This window comes from Musca vetustissima, unplaced genomic scaffold, assembly GCF_032173495.1.
Source record: "Musca vetustissima isolate MV318-11 ecotype Yass unplaced genomic scaffold, APGP_CSIRO_Mvet_v1 utg42163, whole genome shotgun sequence".
Taxonomy (NCBI): Eukaryota; Metazoa; Arthropoda; class Insecta; order Diptera; family Muscidae; genus Musca; species Musca vetustissima.
In genome coordinates this window covers 148,422-161,837 of record NW_026881825.1, presented here as the reverse complement: position 1 = coordinate 161,837, position 13,416 = coordinate 148,422, and the positions used below count along the sequence as shown (strand labels likewise).

Here is a 13,416-nt window from a genome sequence, read left to right as displayed (position 1 = left end):
CCATTAAAATCTGCTGGAATTTTTATTTAGTGTACATTATGGTTTACATAAATCGGTTTACAGAATTATCGGTATAGGTCCTTTTTCTCTTTTTTCCTATGTTCAATATAGTTTTATTTCAAGTGCCTGTGTCAGTATACCTAAGGTATCCAAAGTCCCGAGCGAACTTACCGCTTTTTTCACTTGTTGTTTGTACTCAATCTTACCTCTTCCATCTCTCTGTGCAAAAAACATCTCCAAATTCAAAAAAAAAAAAAGAAAATATTTGTTAAAACATTTGTGTTTTGAGTTATTTATAATTTTTAGGTTAATTTTTGTTATTTCTTTTTTGCTGGAGAAGCATATCTTAACTACAGTTGACAGAGTTTTAAATTTTATAGTTTTTTGTTTTGTTTTGCAAATTTTTCATATTTATAATATATAATTTTTCTTTTTTGTTTTTGTTTTGTTTTTGTAATAATAAACATAAATAACAAACGCTTAGTTTCCTCATTAGAAGTGTTATGTATCATTTGATGTTTTCGTGGATGTTGGTAGTTGTTGCTGTTATTGTTGCAGGCTGTTACCGCTGCCGCTGCTGCTGTTCGTTTTCGGGTCTCGTCTGTTGTTGATAATATTTGATGTTGCTGTTTGTTGTAGATGAGTTGGTGGTTTTTCCTATTGTTGTAAAAGAGATATATGTCCGGCGATTTATTGTAGATTTGCCCCAAAAGACTTTTGATTTAAATTATTTCATGATGATGACGATATTGAATTAAAGTGTTGGAATACATGTACGACCAACTTTTATTCAGCATAATAAGGATTAACATGTCGATATCATTCAAGAACAGAATTCATATGAATGGATGGCTGGCTGGCTGATTGGTTGGTTATATCGCAAGGTAATTTATTGAAACAATTGCCTCAAATGGTTTCACAGGTTCGTAAATTCTTTCTTAAATACATTATGTGGTGGGGTGGCCTTGGTATTGAAATGTTCTTGATAACGGAATAAGTGTTATACGAATTCTGGACAACACTAGGTGCAACATGGTTTACACTTGGTGCAACTTTTAGGCTCTTGGAGTTGTTTTTTCTTCTCTTGTCGTAAAAATCATCATGTATTTTTTTTTTAATTTTCAGTTTTCTTCTATTTTCTTATCTTTTTCACACATTACTTTGCTTTTATTTTTATAATAATAGTGTATGTGGGTGTGTGTGTACGTGTGTGTGTATATTTGTATATGTGATCTCTAAGTGTATTTGTGTTACTATTTTGTAATTGTTTTTTTAATTATAAATCTTAATGGCCTTTTCGGAAAAGTTCAACGATGTTCGTTTACGAGACTTGTTAATGTGATCCAGGCCAAAGAATGGCGCATTGGCACTCAATGTTCGATACACAGCCAAATCAACGGGCGTATTGTCATTGACATCGGGTGTACTGCCACCGATAATGGCAAACTTATAATTCTCCCATTCCTTGTCGGGCACATTCAAACGTTTCTGTATGCGCTGCTTGAGAGCGCCATAGGGTTCGCCTTGCCGCGCCTTAATTAGGAATGGCACACCGAAAACGCTGAAGACATCCTTGCTATAGTGGGCAACTGGTATGAGCATTTCATTTTCAGCAAGTTGTAAATCTTCAAGAGGCACTTCTTCGATACGGAACGTCTTTTGAGTACTCTGAGGTGTTATGGGTTCAGTGGCCTTTTGCAGAGATTCGAGGGGCGTGTCCTCTTTGAAAACCATTACGATTTTATGATTGTTCACCTTAAGCAAACGCAACTTCTTCGAACTATTCTCGGAGAATTGTATCTTTTTAGCCGCTTCATCTAACAAACCTCGAACTGTGTCATTTTTATTGGGATACAATACCAATTCTTTTTCTTCCTTGAGGTCATTTGAAACCCAAATGCATTTGAATTGCTTCTTATTGTCAAGTTCGTGGATGCTCAGTGACAGTCTTTGATAGAAAAGCTTTTTTGGATTGCTTTGCTTGGATGATGCCAATGCTAATAGATCTTTGAGACAACCCTGAAAAAGATTAGAAACAAAACAAAAAACAGGTTAGCAGAATGAAATATGAATAGGATGAAAATATATAGAACTAATATATGGGTGCTGTATTCTGTTATATGTTAATCCGAACAGATGGACAATTTTGTAATGAATGTGATTCTCTGCACTGTTTCCATTATGAAGATAATATACAGACCAGTTTCAAATGCTACACTCGGTTGTAGACCAGTATAGTAGCATTTAGACCACAAAAGATCGTTCGTTTGGAAATTGCGACGCATACTATGTCAAACACTATTTACCAGCACACATACACCCACAATTAAAAAATCGATCCACTTACCTTTTGGTTATACTGAATAGCCGTACCCGGTTGATCCTTGTAACTACCAGTACAAGTAAAGAACTGCAACTTATTCGGATCCGTATTTAATCGTTCGGCAACTGCTTGGGCCATTTGATCATAGTTATAACGATTTGATAATTCCAATACAATTTCCGGTTCATTGGGATTACTTTTATCACAGAATGTGATTTCAACACGATACACCAAGTCGCTAAAGTAATCTATAACGGTCGGCAATTCAAGCTTTGGATCAATATGTTCCTTTTCAAATATCAATATGTAACCCTGAAGACTGCCACGATCCGCATTATCCGGATTGAGCGACAATATATTCTCCAAAGAATCATTCAAATTCGTTATTTTACGGTCATTGCATTCGTCGAAAACGCTCAGTTCGGTGTCGGCGTCAAAGCCCAAACGAGCATTAATATCGGGCACCAATTCCGCCAAACACATACCCAATGGCTGCTGAGCACATCCAATGTAATTGAGTCGTTTGTTGCGTGCATCGTAATACTTGTAGAAGATCAAGACCTCTATCTTGGGATCGAAGGGGGGCAGTGCACGACCAATTTTATCGGGTGGCGCCAACTCAAGGAATATAACCCATGGTTTTTGTGAACTTGTTATTTGGTCGATGGAACGACCGCCCTCCCGATGGAAATCAAAGTACAGGAACTTCTGTGTCTGGGTGGCATACATAATCCAGACACGCATGCGTTCCTTAGGTACACAGAAGGATTTGACAAATTGATCCATCATATCGTCAATTGTTTGGGTCTGCTTCATTTTGAACAATCTCTGGTGTACCTTATCCAGATCGAATAGACGTCGCTTTTGTTGGGCCTCAAAGTACTCCTCTAGAATTACATGTATGGACACATACAAGTTTGCCTCGCTGCGCTCCTTGCGTTTGGCCATTTCAATGCGTTTCTCCAAGTCCAAACGTTCGACTAGCTCACTGGGTATCTCATGTTCGGGTATATCGCTGAGGACACGTTCGATTTCCGACTTTCGAATGTACACCAACATGTAGGCATTACTGCACTTTGGATGGAACGATATTTCCTCATCCACGCCACCATAATTCAAATCAATCGCCTCGTTCTTCAGGCATGTACAGACCACATCGTCATCGAACTTTAGCCATTTGCCGTCGCATTTGGGATTGATATAGACCACATAATGACCACCGTGATTGTCGCCCGAGTGTACTAGGACAGCGTGTAAAATATATTCAGCTTTGGTTTCGCCTTCCTTCTCCAAGAATCGATCAAGATTAATTTCTTCGTAAAACTGGAAGCGATCGTTATATTTTATAGAGCTATCAGTGACTGGATCATATTGGAAACGCATTAAATGCAAATGTAATACAGGCGGGAATGAAGTGAATTGAACACCTTTTTGGGCTTCCTAAAAATATGGGGACGAAAGAATACACACACACACAAAAATACAAATTAGATGGCACTTTCAATAAACTTCATAACAGGTTTAACAGTTACGTAGGAAATTGAAATGTTAAAATCGCTTTCCTTCTATATAATACATATGTAACACAATTGCCGATAAGGCGATATCACTCACCTGCAAACCATGAACTCCGGCATCGTATTTATTATCACCGTCCAATGTTTCGGGTGTTATGTAATCTTGAAATGATGCATAAATATCGGTTTTGTCTTTAATATTCAATTGAATGTCATAGAATGTCTCGTAGCGGGTGCTATTATAGTCGACATTTTTACACTTAATGTACGATGACATTTTACCCTCAAACAAACCGGGAATTGTACCCTCCAAATTAGTGCCTTTCATTTTCGACTCCAGCTTATCCAAGAGAACACGCAGGAATTCTTGAACATCGTGTTGCATAAACGAATCTAAGGTTTCCCAACCGAACGATTTGGTAAGTTTTTTGGTGCCTACCGGTTTGTCGCTGAATTGCAGCTCGTGAAAGACACGTTGCAACGAAAGGCCCACTGATTTGGTGCTGTCATCCGCTTCTGTGGGAATTTTGTAGACGGCCCGTCGCAACTGATTGGTGAAGTAGAGAGTCTGCAGCAGAGAGTTCATGTAACAGGTGGCACCCTGATTTTTAAGGCCAACACAACCAGTGTGTTTCTTCGAGTCCCAGAAAACACCATGTGGCGCATCAGCATGAACAAATACTTCTAAAGTAATGGCGCCATTATGAATATAGAAATTGTCGGGATCCTGAAGCTCCTGCCATGTAATAAAGTTCGAATAGCCATAGTCGTTCTCCTTGGCAAAGAACAAATGCTTGATACGCATGCGTGAAAATGGTTTTGCGCCAGGCTTATGACTTTTAAGTCTCAACTCGGCGATGGCATTACATGACCATGACGACGACTCATTTTCACCATTACACTGGAGGAAGAAACCCAAGGCTCGGTCATTCGGTATTACCATAATTCTCCAGGGCAACATGCGCACATATTCGGGCGGTGATAATATTTGTGACTTTTGTTGGAGGATATTTGGCACCGTAAACGAGAACGTTGCCTCTGAGCGGAATTCATCCTCCTTGGGGCCATCTTCGACAGCGGTCATTTCCTGTTCATTGGCATAGGGTGAACCGGAATCGGCTAATAATTGTTGTGGCGGAACATTCCCATTTTCATTTGGCAGCTGTCCGGCCGTGGGTGGCAAGTGCAGTTTATTAAGGTGCTGTTGATGCAGCTCAGCACCGGGTAAAGATTCAATTTCTTGTATGTCCATTGCTTCCATAGACTGATCCGGCTCAATTTCCATTTTCTAATGGGCTCCTAACGTACGTTTTGAAGAGTTGCCTGGTTTTGTTTGAGGTCGACAGATTTAAAGGTGGCTACCGTACTTTTTCTTCCAGTTACAACTTTTCCGTTCCTGTGTTGTGGTGGGTTGTGAGAGAGACCAAAACAACCAAGAATAAAAAAATCGAATTATATCTTATTCTCCCCGATCACTACGAATTCTGCAAAATGTATTTACAAACATATTATAAGTATGAATTTGATTCTAGTACCTTTTTTTTTGGTATCGATGACGGCGCCTTTCTTGTGGACCTTCCACAATTGTTTTTTCTTTTCCTTCAGCAGCTTTTCTTGTATCACTCACTGCGAGTGAATAAGTGAATCTTCGTTGTTCCCTTCTTCACCACCACCTCGTTGCTTGTTTTGATTGCAATTCTTTTGTTGTTTTCTGATGACGGACAACCTTTGGAAAAGATGTGATGTTGGTTGGTGTTGATTGTCGGTCGGTCGTTCGTGATGGCAACGGCGATGACAATATAGTAGAGAGAACACAGGAGGAGATGATACACGCACGCAACGCAACATCCACACCGAACACCAATGCAAATAACCAAAAAATTAAAATCAAAAACAAATCGATAGATAGATAAGTAAATTATTGCTTCCTCGACGGCGTATTAATAGTAATAATAATTTCCACAATAATAGATATTTGGTTTGGTTCGAGTCCTACAATCTACACCATTATGATGTACGAAATGAAAATGTGTTCTTGTGCGAACTTTCAGAATTTGTTGTTCGCTAGTTCGAAACTTATATTTGCGCGGATGGCATGTGACGATTGCAAAAAATTTCTTCGATTTTACAGAACACAACACATTTGTCTGCCTACATATGCGAGATTTGTTTTCGAATTCTTCTACTTGGGTCACTCGAATTGAAATTAATTATTTTCCGCTTTGTTTCGCATAATATATGTAAATACAAATTTTATTAAACAAAAGCCTTACGTTTCTGTTTATGACACCAGTAGATTATGCTACATTCTTACCTGTCAAAAGTTTACAATTCTCTTTTGGGCAATCTTTCTTTTGGCGTTTATTTTCACAAGTCACGCACACACACGAAAATACCGACTTTTAAACTCAGCGACACCGACAAAAACTAACAAACACATGCAAAAAAAATTGCAGCAGATAGACGGAGAGAGAGAGAGATAGACCGCCTAAGAACAACAAAACGGCTTCACTAACAAAAAAAAAATTGCGATGAAGACAGCCGGATAGTTTTATAAAAAAAATTTTCAATATTATTTTTTCTTCCGCTTCAATTACTTGCACTTAAATACGCAATTTTATCTAATATGTTGTTGTACAAAATGCAGCTCAAATTTGCTTATGTTGTTGCTGCTGCTTCGATTATTTTATTGACAAGAAGTGCAGCGACTGCCTTTTTTGCAAACGTGATTATTTTTGATTTCAAATCAATTATCAACGGGGTTTTTGTTATTTATATTGTTTATATTGTTCACAGATATTTTACATTTTAGGCAATAACTAATATTTATTTCTTAATTAAAATTTTCATTTTTTCGCAATAAACGATGTCTCTTTTTCTCTCTTTGATTTTTAATACAACAACAACAATGACAACCGTAAAAACTTGACAAGATGTATTTTCCAATATTAGTGTCAAATTTTGTTAACAGAGGGCCACAATTTAAACTGGAAAATGCATTTTATTAAAAGCTTCCTGGCCAAAAACAAACTTAACAGTAATGTAAATACTATTAAGAAGAGAAAAAGGTTACCAAAATTATATTTGAGATTATATGATTTATTCCTGCTATTATTAATTAATATTTAAACCTTTATGGCTCAATGTTGCCCACAGGCAACAAAATGTTTTAGGGCTTATATTAAATATACAGATTGTAGATATACATTCAATTCAATTTTATTTCATAAACGAGAACATAGCCCAAAGGGCCATGAGCGATTCCAAAAACATCATTACATGGACTACTCCAAAAGCTTAAAATTAACAGTATATCACTTAATCATATCATAAACAATACATGAACTTTTCCAAAGACTTAAAATTAATTAACGATTAATTATTAATCAATAATCATATATCAAGACCTGACTGATTATCGACGACACATATCAAAATCTACAAAATTCAAATTTTTGGTAAAGTTATAAGCTTTTTAATATAGAGAAGAGGGCAAGTATGTGTACAGTACTAATTTGTTTGTACAGTCCAATTTTTTAAATTGATTCGTATTCGAATTGTACGAATTTTGTCATCTGATTTATTTTTGATTCTTGTAGAAATGAATATAGATTTAGAATTTAAAATTATTTTTCGTTGATTTTTTATTTGGATTTTTTGATATTGGCATTTTACTTTTCAGAATGAATGTACTATATCTCCCGAATGCAAGCATGTAGCGATGTTAAATTTTGCTCATATCCTATTTAGGATAGTTGCATTAAATCTGTGAATAGAAAATTGTTCTATGATTACGGAAAAAATTCGGGCCACACAGGGTTAAGAAAAACTTTGGTACCGGAACAAAGTTGTCAAACGAACATGGTATAATAATAGAAGGTAACAGCAAGTGTTGTTGTACAAAAAACGATACAACAACAACATGGAAATTTGTTGTTGTAAGTTCTACTAGTGTCAACTCATTTGACAGAAAAATGTAAACAAACAAACAAAATATCATCAAATTATTTTTATTTTGAAAATGAAATATTTTCGAATCCTCAAAATAAATATTGAAAAACATGAATGAAAATCTATCAAATTTATATTTCAATCGCTTCCACATTTTTCCTATAATTGAGCTATTGCCTCTTATATGTGTAACACATATGAAAATGCAGGGAATTGCGAGTTATTCAATGAAGAAAGATTTGCTCCTTGACACAACTGACAGTGGTGACAGACGTTGCAAAAAGTTAAAATATATTTAACTCCGAAGCGCAGCGCACAACAACTTCAAGCGTTTGTGTTATCGTTTCCTTGTGGTTGTTGTATTTTCGATAACACATAACGCTACGAATGGCTCAACTCGAACATTTTGCTTAGCTCTTAACGCACGCAAAAAGCTAAAATATATTTAACTGCGAAGCGCAACGCACATCAACTTCAATCGGTAGTGTTATCGTTTACTTGTGGTTGTTGTATTTTTGATAACACATAACGCGACGGAAGGCTCAACGAGAACATTCTGCTTAGCAATTGAGCGCTGTACACACTAGCACTTTTGAATGACACTCTTGCCCAAATTATGTTTGTTTGATAGTGTGGCGTCTCATGTTTGTCATTCATCAGGCAACCAAAAAAATATTTATGGTTGTTGAACAGTCAGTAATCGATAAAAATAGCTGCCACTCAAAAGTGCTAGTGTGTACACCACTTTAAGTCAATTCTGTTTTATTCAGTTTTTTTTTTTTGATTCCGTACGAAATTTGACCTGGGTATCCCTAACTCAGCTATTTTTGTTTTGATTATGCTTTATCAGTTACGTTTTGGGACCCATTTCTTCCAGCATTGTAATAAACAATTAAGAAAGTAGTTGCATTTTAAGGACAGGTGTTATATTTATTTTTAACTTTGGCTTTGGATACACCTCTATCTATCAATGGAAATTTAATAAATATTCAAAATGTGGTATTATATGCCATTGATATGGTTACTTATCATACCCAGAATTCATAATATATCCGCCTCTAATCATTATGCACTCCGTGAGGATGGTTTAATCAAAAGGCGCCTTGATTCACCCTTTCATCTAAGGGAGCCGGAAAATCTGGTCATGTTTTTGGAACAAATAAAAACAAATGATCGTGCCGAGGAGGCTTTCAGAAAGATGCAACGGAAGCGTAGCACATTGGATGAGCATATCTTAATAACGGCGCAACTACTGCAGGGTATACTTAAGCGTGCAGAATGTGCCAGGGTTTATGTGAAATTGACTGGATTAACGGATTATCTAAGAACAACGGGAGCCTCAATGAAACGTTTAGAGTTCCCCGAAAAAATGGAAAAAGAGGCCAATGGCGGTTCGCCAGTTTGTAGAAATTATGCAGAGTTAAATCCACAAAAGGATGCATTTAGCAATTTGGAATGTTTTAGCAGTGATGTTATCAACAAATTGACCATCGAAGAGGAGGAGCATCATTTAAAACATGAACTGGGTTCGAAGGGTGCTAAAGGTGTCACGGAAATAATTTATAATGTTGCTATGAAGGGCCTCTTGAATAATCCCACATCATGGAAGTTTCATATGTTGGGCTCCTACTACTGGCGGCTGGTTGGGGATGCTAAAAATGCCTTAGACTGTGCTCGATTATCTGTATTTTTGGCTCCCGAAACTCACAAAGATATTCCTCTACTGAGTTTGGGGACAATATTGGTCAGGGCAGAATTATGGGATGATGCTGAAATTATCTTAAAAAGTGCTGTTGAATATGGCCCAAAACATGGTGAAAATTATATAGCCTTGGCTACACTTCTGGCAATGAAACATGATTTTCCCCAGGCCCGGGAATACTTTGGCATTGCCGAAAAATTGGATCCTGGAATGTATAACAATTCCATGAGAATACGAGAGTTTATGGAATGCATGGAACCACTTGATGCTGATATTAGTAAACTTTTTAGTTTCGTTAAATATATGTTGAAGGAAATCAAGGATGTTTCAAAGCTGAGGAATGAAATAACACAATATCAAAATAGGATTATTCAGCAACAGGTAGGTGGTGTTGTTCTCTGATATTTCATGTATTATAATGACCCCATATCCACTTCTTTCAGATTCCACTAGCAACTCGCTACAATGAAAACGATCACAAGTCCAAAGCAGATCTTTTGAAACGATATCAATTTTGTAGCACCCGTAAGTCTAGCGAAAACCAAGAACCAGTACTTTTTTGTGATTTCTATTCCGATCTGCAAATGCAATTGGAGAGTAAACAATTTGATGCGGAATTGTTAGATTGGCAAGTCAATCGTTATATTGCAACTCTCTTTGAAAAACTTCCATTTGAATATAAGAAACAATTAGAGATATTATACAGTAAGGCTATGCCACAAATGGCAACAACAGACAATACTTATTCAATGTAATGAGTGTGGTTCAAAAACGCTATAATCGTTTCCGAATACGAATTTGATATACAGCAATTAATTTTAAGTTATTATGTCGTGATATGCCTCAAGATTTTATAGGGTGTTCTTAGGATTACTATGTATTTGCAATTCCATTAGTATTAGTTTAGTTTTAATTTTATTCATATTCCATTAGGTATATACTTTCTACCAAATAATAATGATAATAAAAACAAACTAGATTAATTTTTAATATTTAGACCATCAAAGTTAATTCCATCATTTACTTCATCTATGGCAAAATTAAATGCAAAGCCATTTCCAGATGTTAGATTTATTTTCTTAATGCTAAAATTGTCAGTATTCTTTGAGGTGTCAGTTGTCGGGGTCTGTTTCTCCTCCTGGTCCGCGTTACCATTTGTCTCTGGTACCGTAAAATCGAATTTAAAATCTTTTCCAGAATTTAGCAATGCCGATTTCTTTACAAAACTTGATTTCTTGACATCATTTGCCGCGGTAGATGTAAATTTAATCTGTTTAGGAGCTAAAATGTAAAAACATCGTTAAGTTATTTTATATATAGGCACAAGAGTTCTGTTTTATTTTTTAATTTACCCAAAGACATTTTCTTCTCTTCTTCTTTCATTTTGGAACGATAATCTCCCATTGATGCCTTCATAACCTGTCGTTTTTTAATGATGGGATGTCGACCCTTGAGAATTTTCAAATTTTTTACCGTATCCTCGGCAACTTTTTGACTTAGTTTTCCAGTGTTTAGGGCTGTTTCCAATTGTTGCACACACCAACATAATTCCAGTTCAAATTGTCTGTCGGCTTCGGCACTTCCTAAAACATCGGTGCCGTTACTACTTGTGGATGGTGTAACTATAGGCATTGGGGGCCTCATCGATTTAGGTTTTCTCATTTTATTCATGTTTATTAAATTTGATCGAAATAGTTTGCTTGTTTGCACATCCGAAGAGTTCCACGCCGCACTACACAGTGTTATTTCAAAACATATGTTCACTTACGTACAGAGGCGGCGTGTTTTTGTTTACCATTTATATTTTGTTTATAGTTTAAGTGGCATACACACCAAAGACCTACAACTAAAGTCAATTAGAGTTCGTTTAGAATACTAAATACACTCAATTTCAAATGTCAATTACATAGCGTATAGGTCACCTTAATCACAATTCAAAAATCCAGTGGATATTTGACGTATATGTTAAGAAAATGACATTGCGATCGAGTGGGTTTTGTAAATCTAAACACACTTTTAAAAAGTTCAGGTGCAAACAGCTGTTAGTTGCTTTCTGGATGACCTTATTAATTACATGGTCTGTTCTGAGAAGCGCCTGATCTTCCTGGGCGTATTAAAAAGGCGATCTTAGAAGATCAGCTGTTTTTCAAGTTTGCTGTCAATAATTTCTACGAAAATGGATAGCTTAAGTATTGCTCGGCCTATAAAAATTATCAAAACCTCCTACAAAGATGATGATTCTGCCCCAGCTGGAATAAATAACAAATTTCCGCAGTACGGGAATAACAGTCCATATTAAAGAGAGGCAACCCAGAAAAGATATTGTTTGGTGCGATTTTGATCCAAAGTGGGTTGGACCTAAAACGGTATGTTCATTGGAACTTTTTACTGGATTAACCTACTTTATGGGAATTATTTGACATACATGCAATGGAATTGACAATTTAAATGCACTGGGTTAACGAAAAACAGTTCAAGTTCTAGTTTCTTTGACCAAAGAGAGTGTGCGTTAAACCTGTACAAAATCGATTTTTGACTGTTGCCGACTAAATCGGTATCCACACTAGCACTTTTGAATGACCCATGACCTATAAATAAAGACACCCAGGGAGACCAGATGGATATCTGCCCCACTCAAGTTTGGTGTCAAAATGAATTATTGTGAATTGACTCTCATTATGAAAACGTAAACAAAGACGAAAATTTTGACATTAGACTTGAGAAAAAACAGCTGTCTTCGATTGCTACCCTTAGCAGAATGCTCGCGTTGAGCCATCCCATGGGCTATAAATAAGGTCACCAAGGGAGACCAGCTGATTATCGATACCTATCAAGTTTACTGTCAAAATGCATTATTGTGAATTGACTTCCATTATGAAAACGTAAACAAATCAAAATTTTTGACATTAGACTTGAGAAAAAAAACTGTTTTCGGATTTCGATTGCTATCTTGGTGACCTTATTAATAGATCTTAAGCCATCCGTCGCGTTATATGTTATCGAAAATACAACAACCACAAGTAAACGATATGCGTTTGTGTTATTGTTTCCTTGTGGTTGTTGTATATTCGATAACATATAACACGACGGATGGCGCAACGCGAGCATTCTGCTTAGCCCTTAATTAATAGATCTTGGTGTGACCCATGATCCAATAAGCAGGTGTCAGAAGCAATCGTTATCAATCATTTTGGATTAAAATCCCCCAACCTGTCAATTTTTTGTTAATGTTAATCAAGTCGAAATTGAAAGCATTTTGACAGCTCGGGTGAAATCATCTGGTTTCACACAATTAATCGATACCTCTCAAAAAATGCATTATTGTTAATTGACTTCCATTATGAAATCGTAAACAAAGTCGAAATTTTTGACATTAGACTTGAGAAAAAACAGCTGTTTTCCGATTTCGATTGCTATCTTGGTGGCCTTATTTATAGGCCATGGGCAATACGGATTTTGCGATAATAAACAAAGCATGGCCTATAAATAAGGTCACCAAGGGAGACCAGCTGATTATCGATACCTCTCAAGTTTGCTGTCAAAATGCATTATTGTGAATTGACTTCCATTATGAAAACGTAAACAAAGTCGAAATTTTTGACATTAGACTTGAGAAAAAACAGCTGTTTTCCGATTTCGATTGCTATCTTGGTGACCTTATTAATAGATCTTGAAACAAAGCATTTATCAAGAATATCGTAAATCGTTCTTGAAAGTCGACTTTGCGATTTTCTCTATTAATCGATTAGTCGACTTACGTATCCCTAAACGACACAACTCTAAAATCAGAGCCGGATTGCCTACTAAATTCCAACAGTACAGCCGAAATTAATACATAATTAATATTTTTTAATACTTACCACAGCCAAATCGAGATGTTTCAATAATATTTTTTTATCCGCAAAAAGATAATAAAACGCGAG

The 13,416-nt window shown here is 36.2% G+C and overlaps 3 protein-coding genes across 3 annotated transcripts; 1 reads left to right on the top strand and 2 right to left on the bottom strand.

Annotated features, from left to right (window-relative positions):
- Positions 1-1,125: 1,125 nt before the first annotated feature.
- LOC133327845 (ubiquitin carboxyl-terminal hydrolase 7) lies at positions 1,126-5,173 on the bottom strand. Its single transcript, XM_061536383.1, has 3 exons — positions 3,938-5,173; positions 2,348-3,763; positions 1,126-2,019 (listed from the first exon to the last, which is right to left on the bottom strand). Exons 1-3 carry the CDS (start codon positions 5,123-5,125, stop codon positions 1,273-1,275), a joined length of 3,351 nt encoding a protein of 1,116 aa, XP_061392367.1. The 5' UTR covers positions 5,126-5,173; the 3' UTR covers positions 1,126-1,272.
- A 3,612-nt stretch (positions 5,174-8,785) lies between these two features.
- LOC133327840 (tetratricopeptide repeat protein 17) lies at positions 8,786-10,253 on the top strand. The gene is made up of 2 exons (XM_061536377.1): positions 8,786-9,874; positions 9,937-10,253. The coding sequence occupies exons 1-2, from the start codon at positions 8,786-8,788 to the stop codon at positions 10,246-10,248; spliced, it is 1,401 nt and encodes a 466-aa protein (XP_061392361.1). The 3' UTR covers positions 10,249-10,253.
- Positions 10,254-10,466: 213 nt separating this feature from the next.
- Positions 10,467-11,169, bottom strand: LOC133327846 (UPF0488 protein CG14286). Its single transcript, XM_061536384.1, has 2 exons — positions 10,846-11,169; positions 10,467-10,774 (listed from the first exon to the last, which is right to left on the bottom strand). Exons 1-2 carry the CDS (start codon positions 11,162-11,164, stop codon positions 10,473-10,475), a joined length of 621 nt encoding a protein of 206 aa, XP_061392368.1. The 5' UTR covers positions 11,165-11,169; the 3' UTR covers positions 10,467-10,472.
- Positions 11,170-13,416: the final 2,247 nt, after the last annotated feature.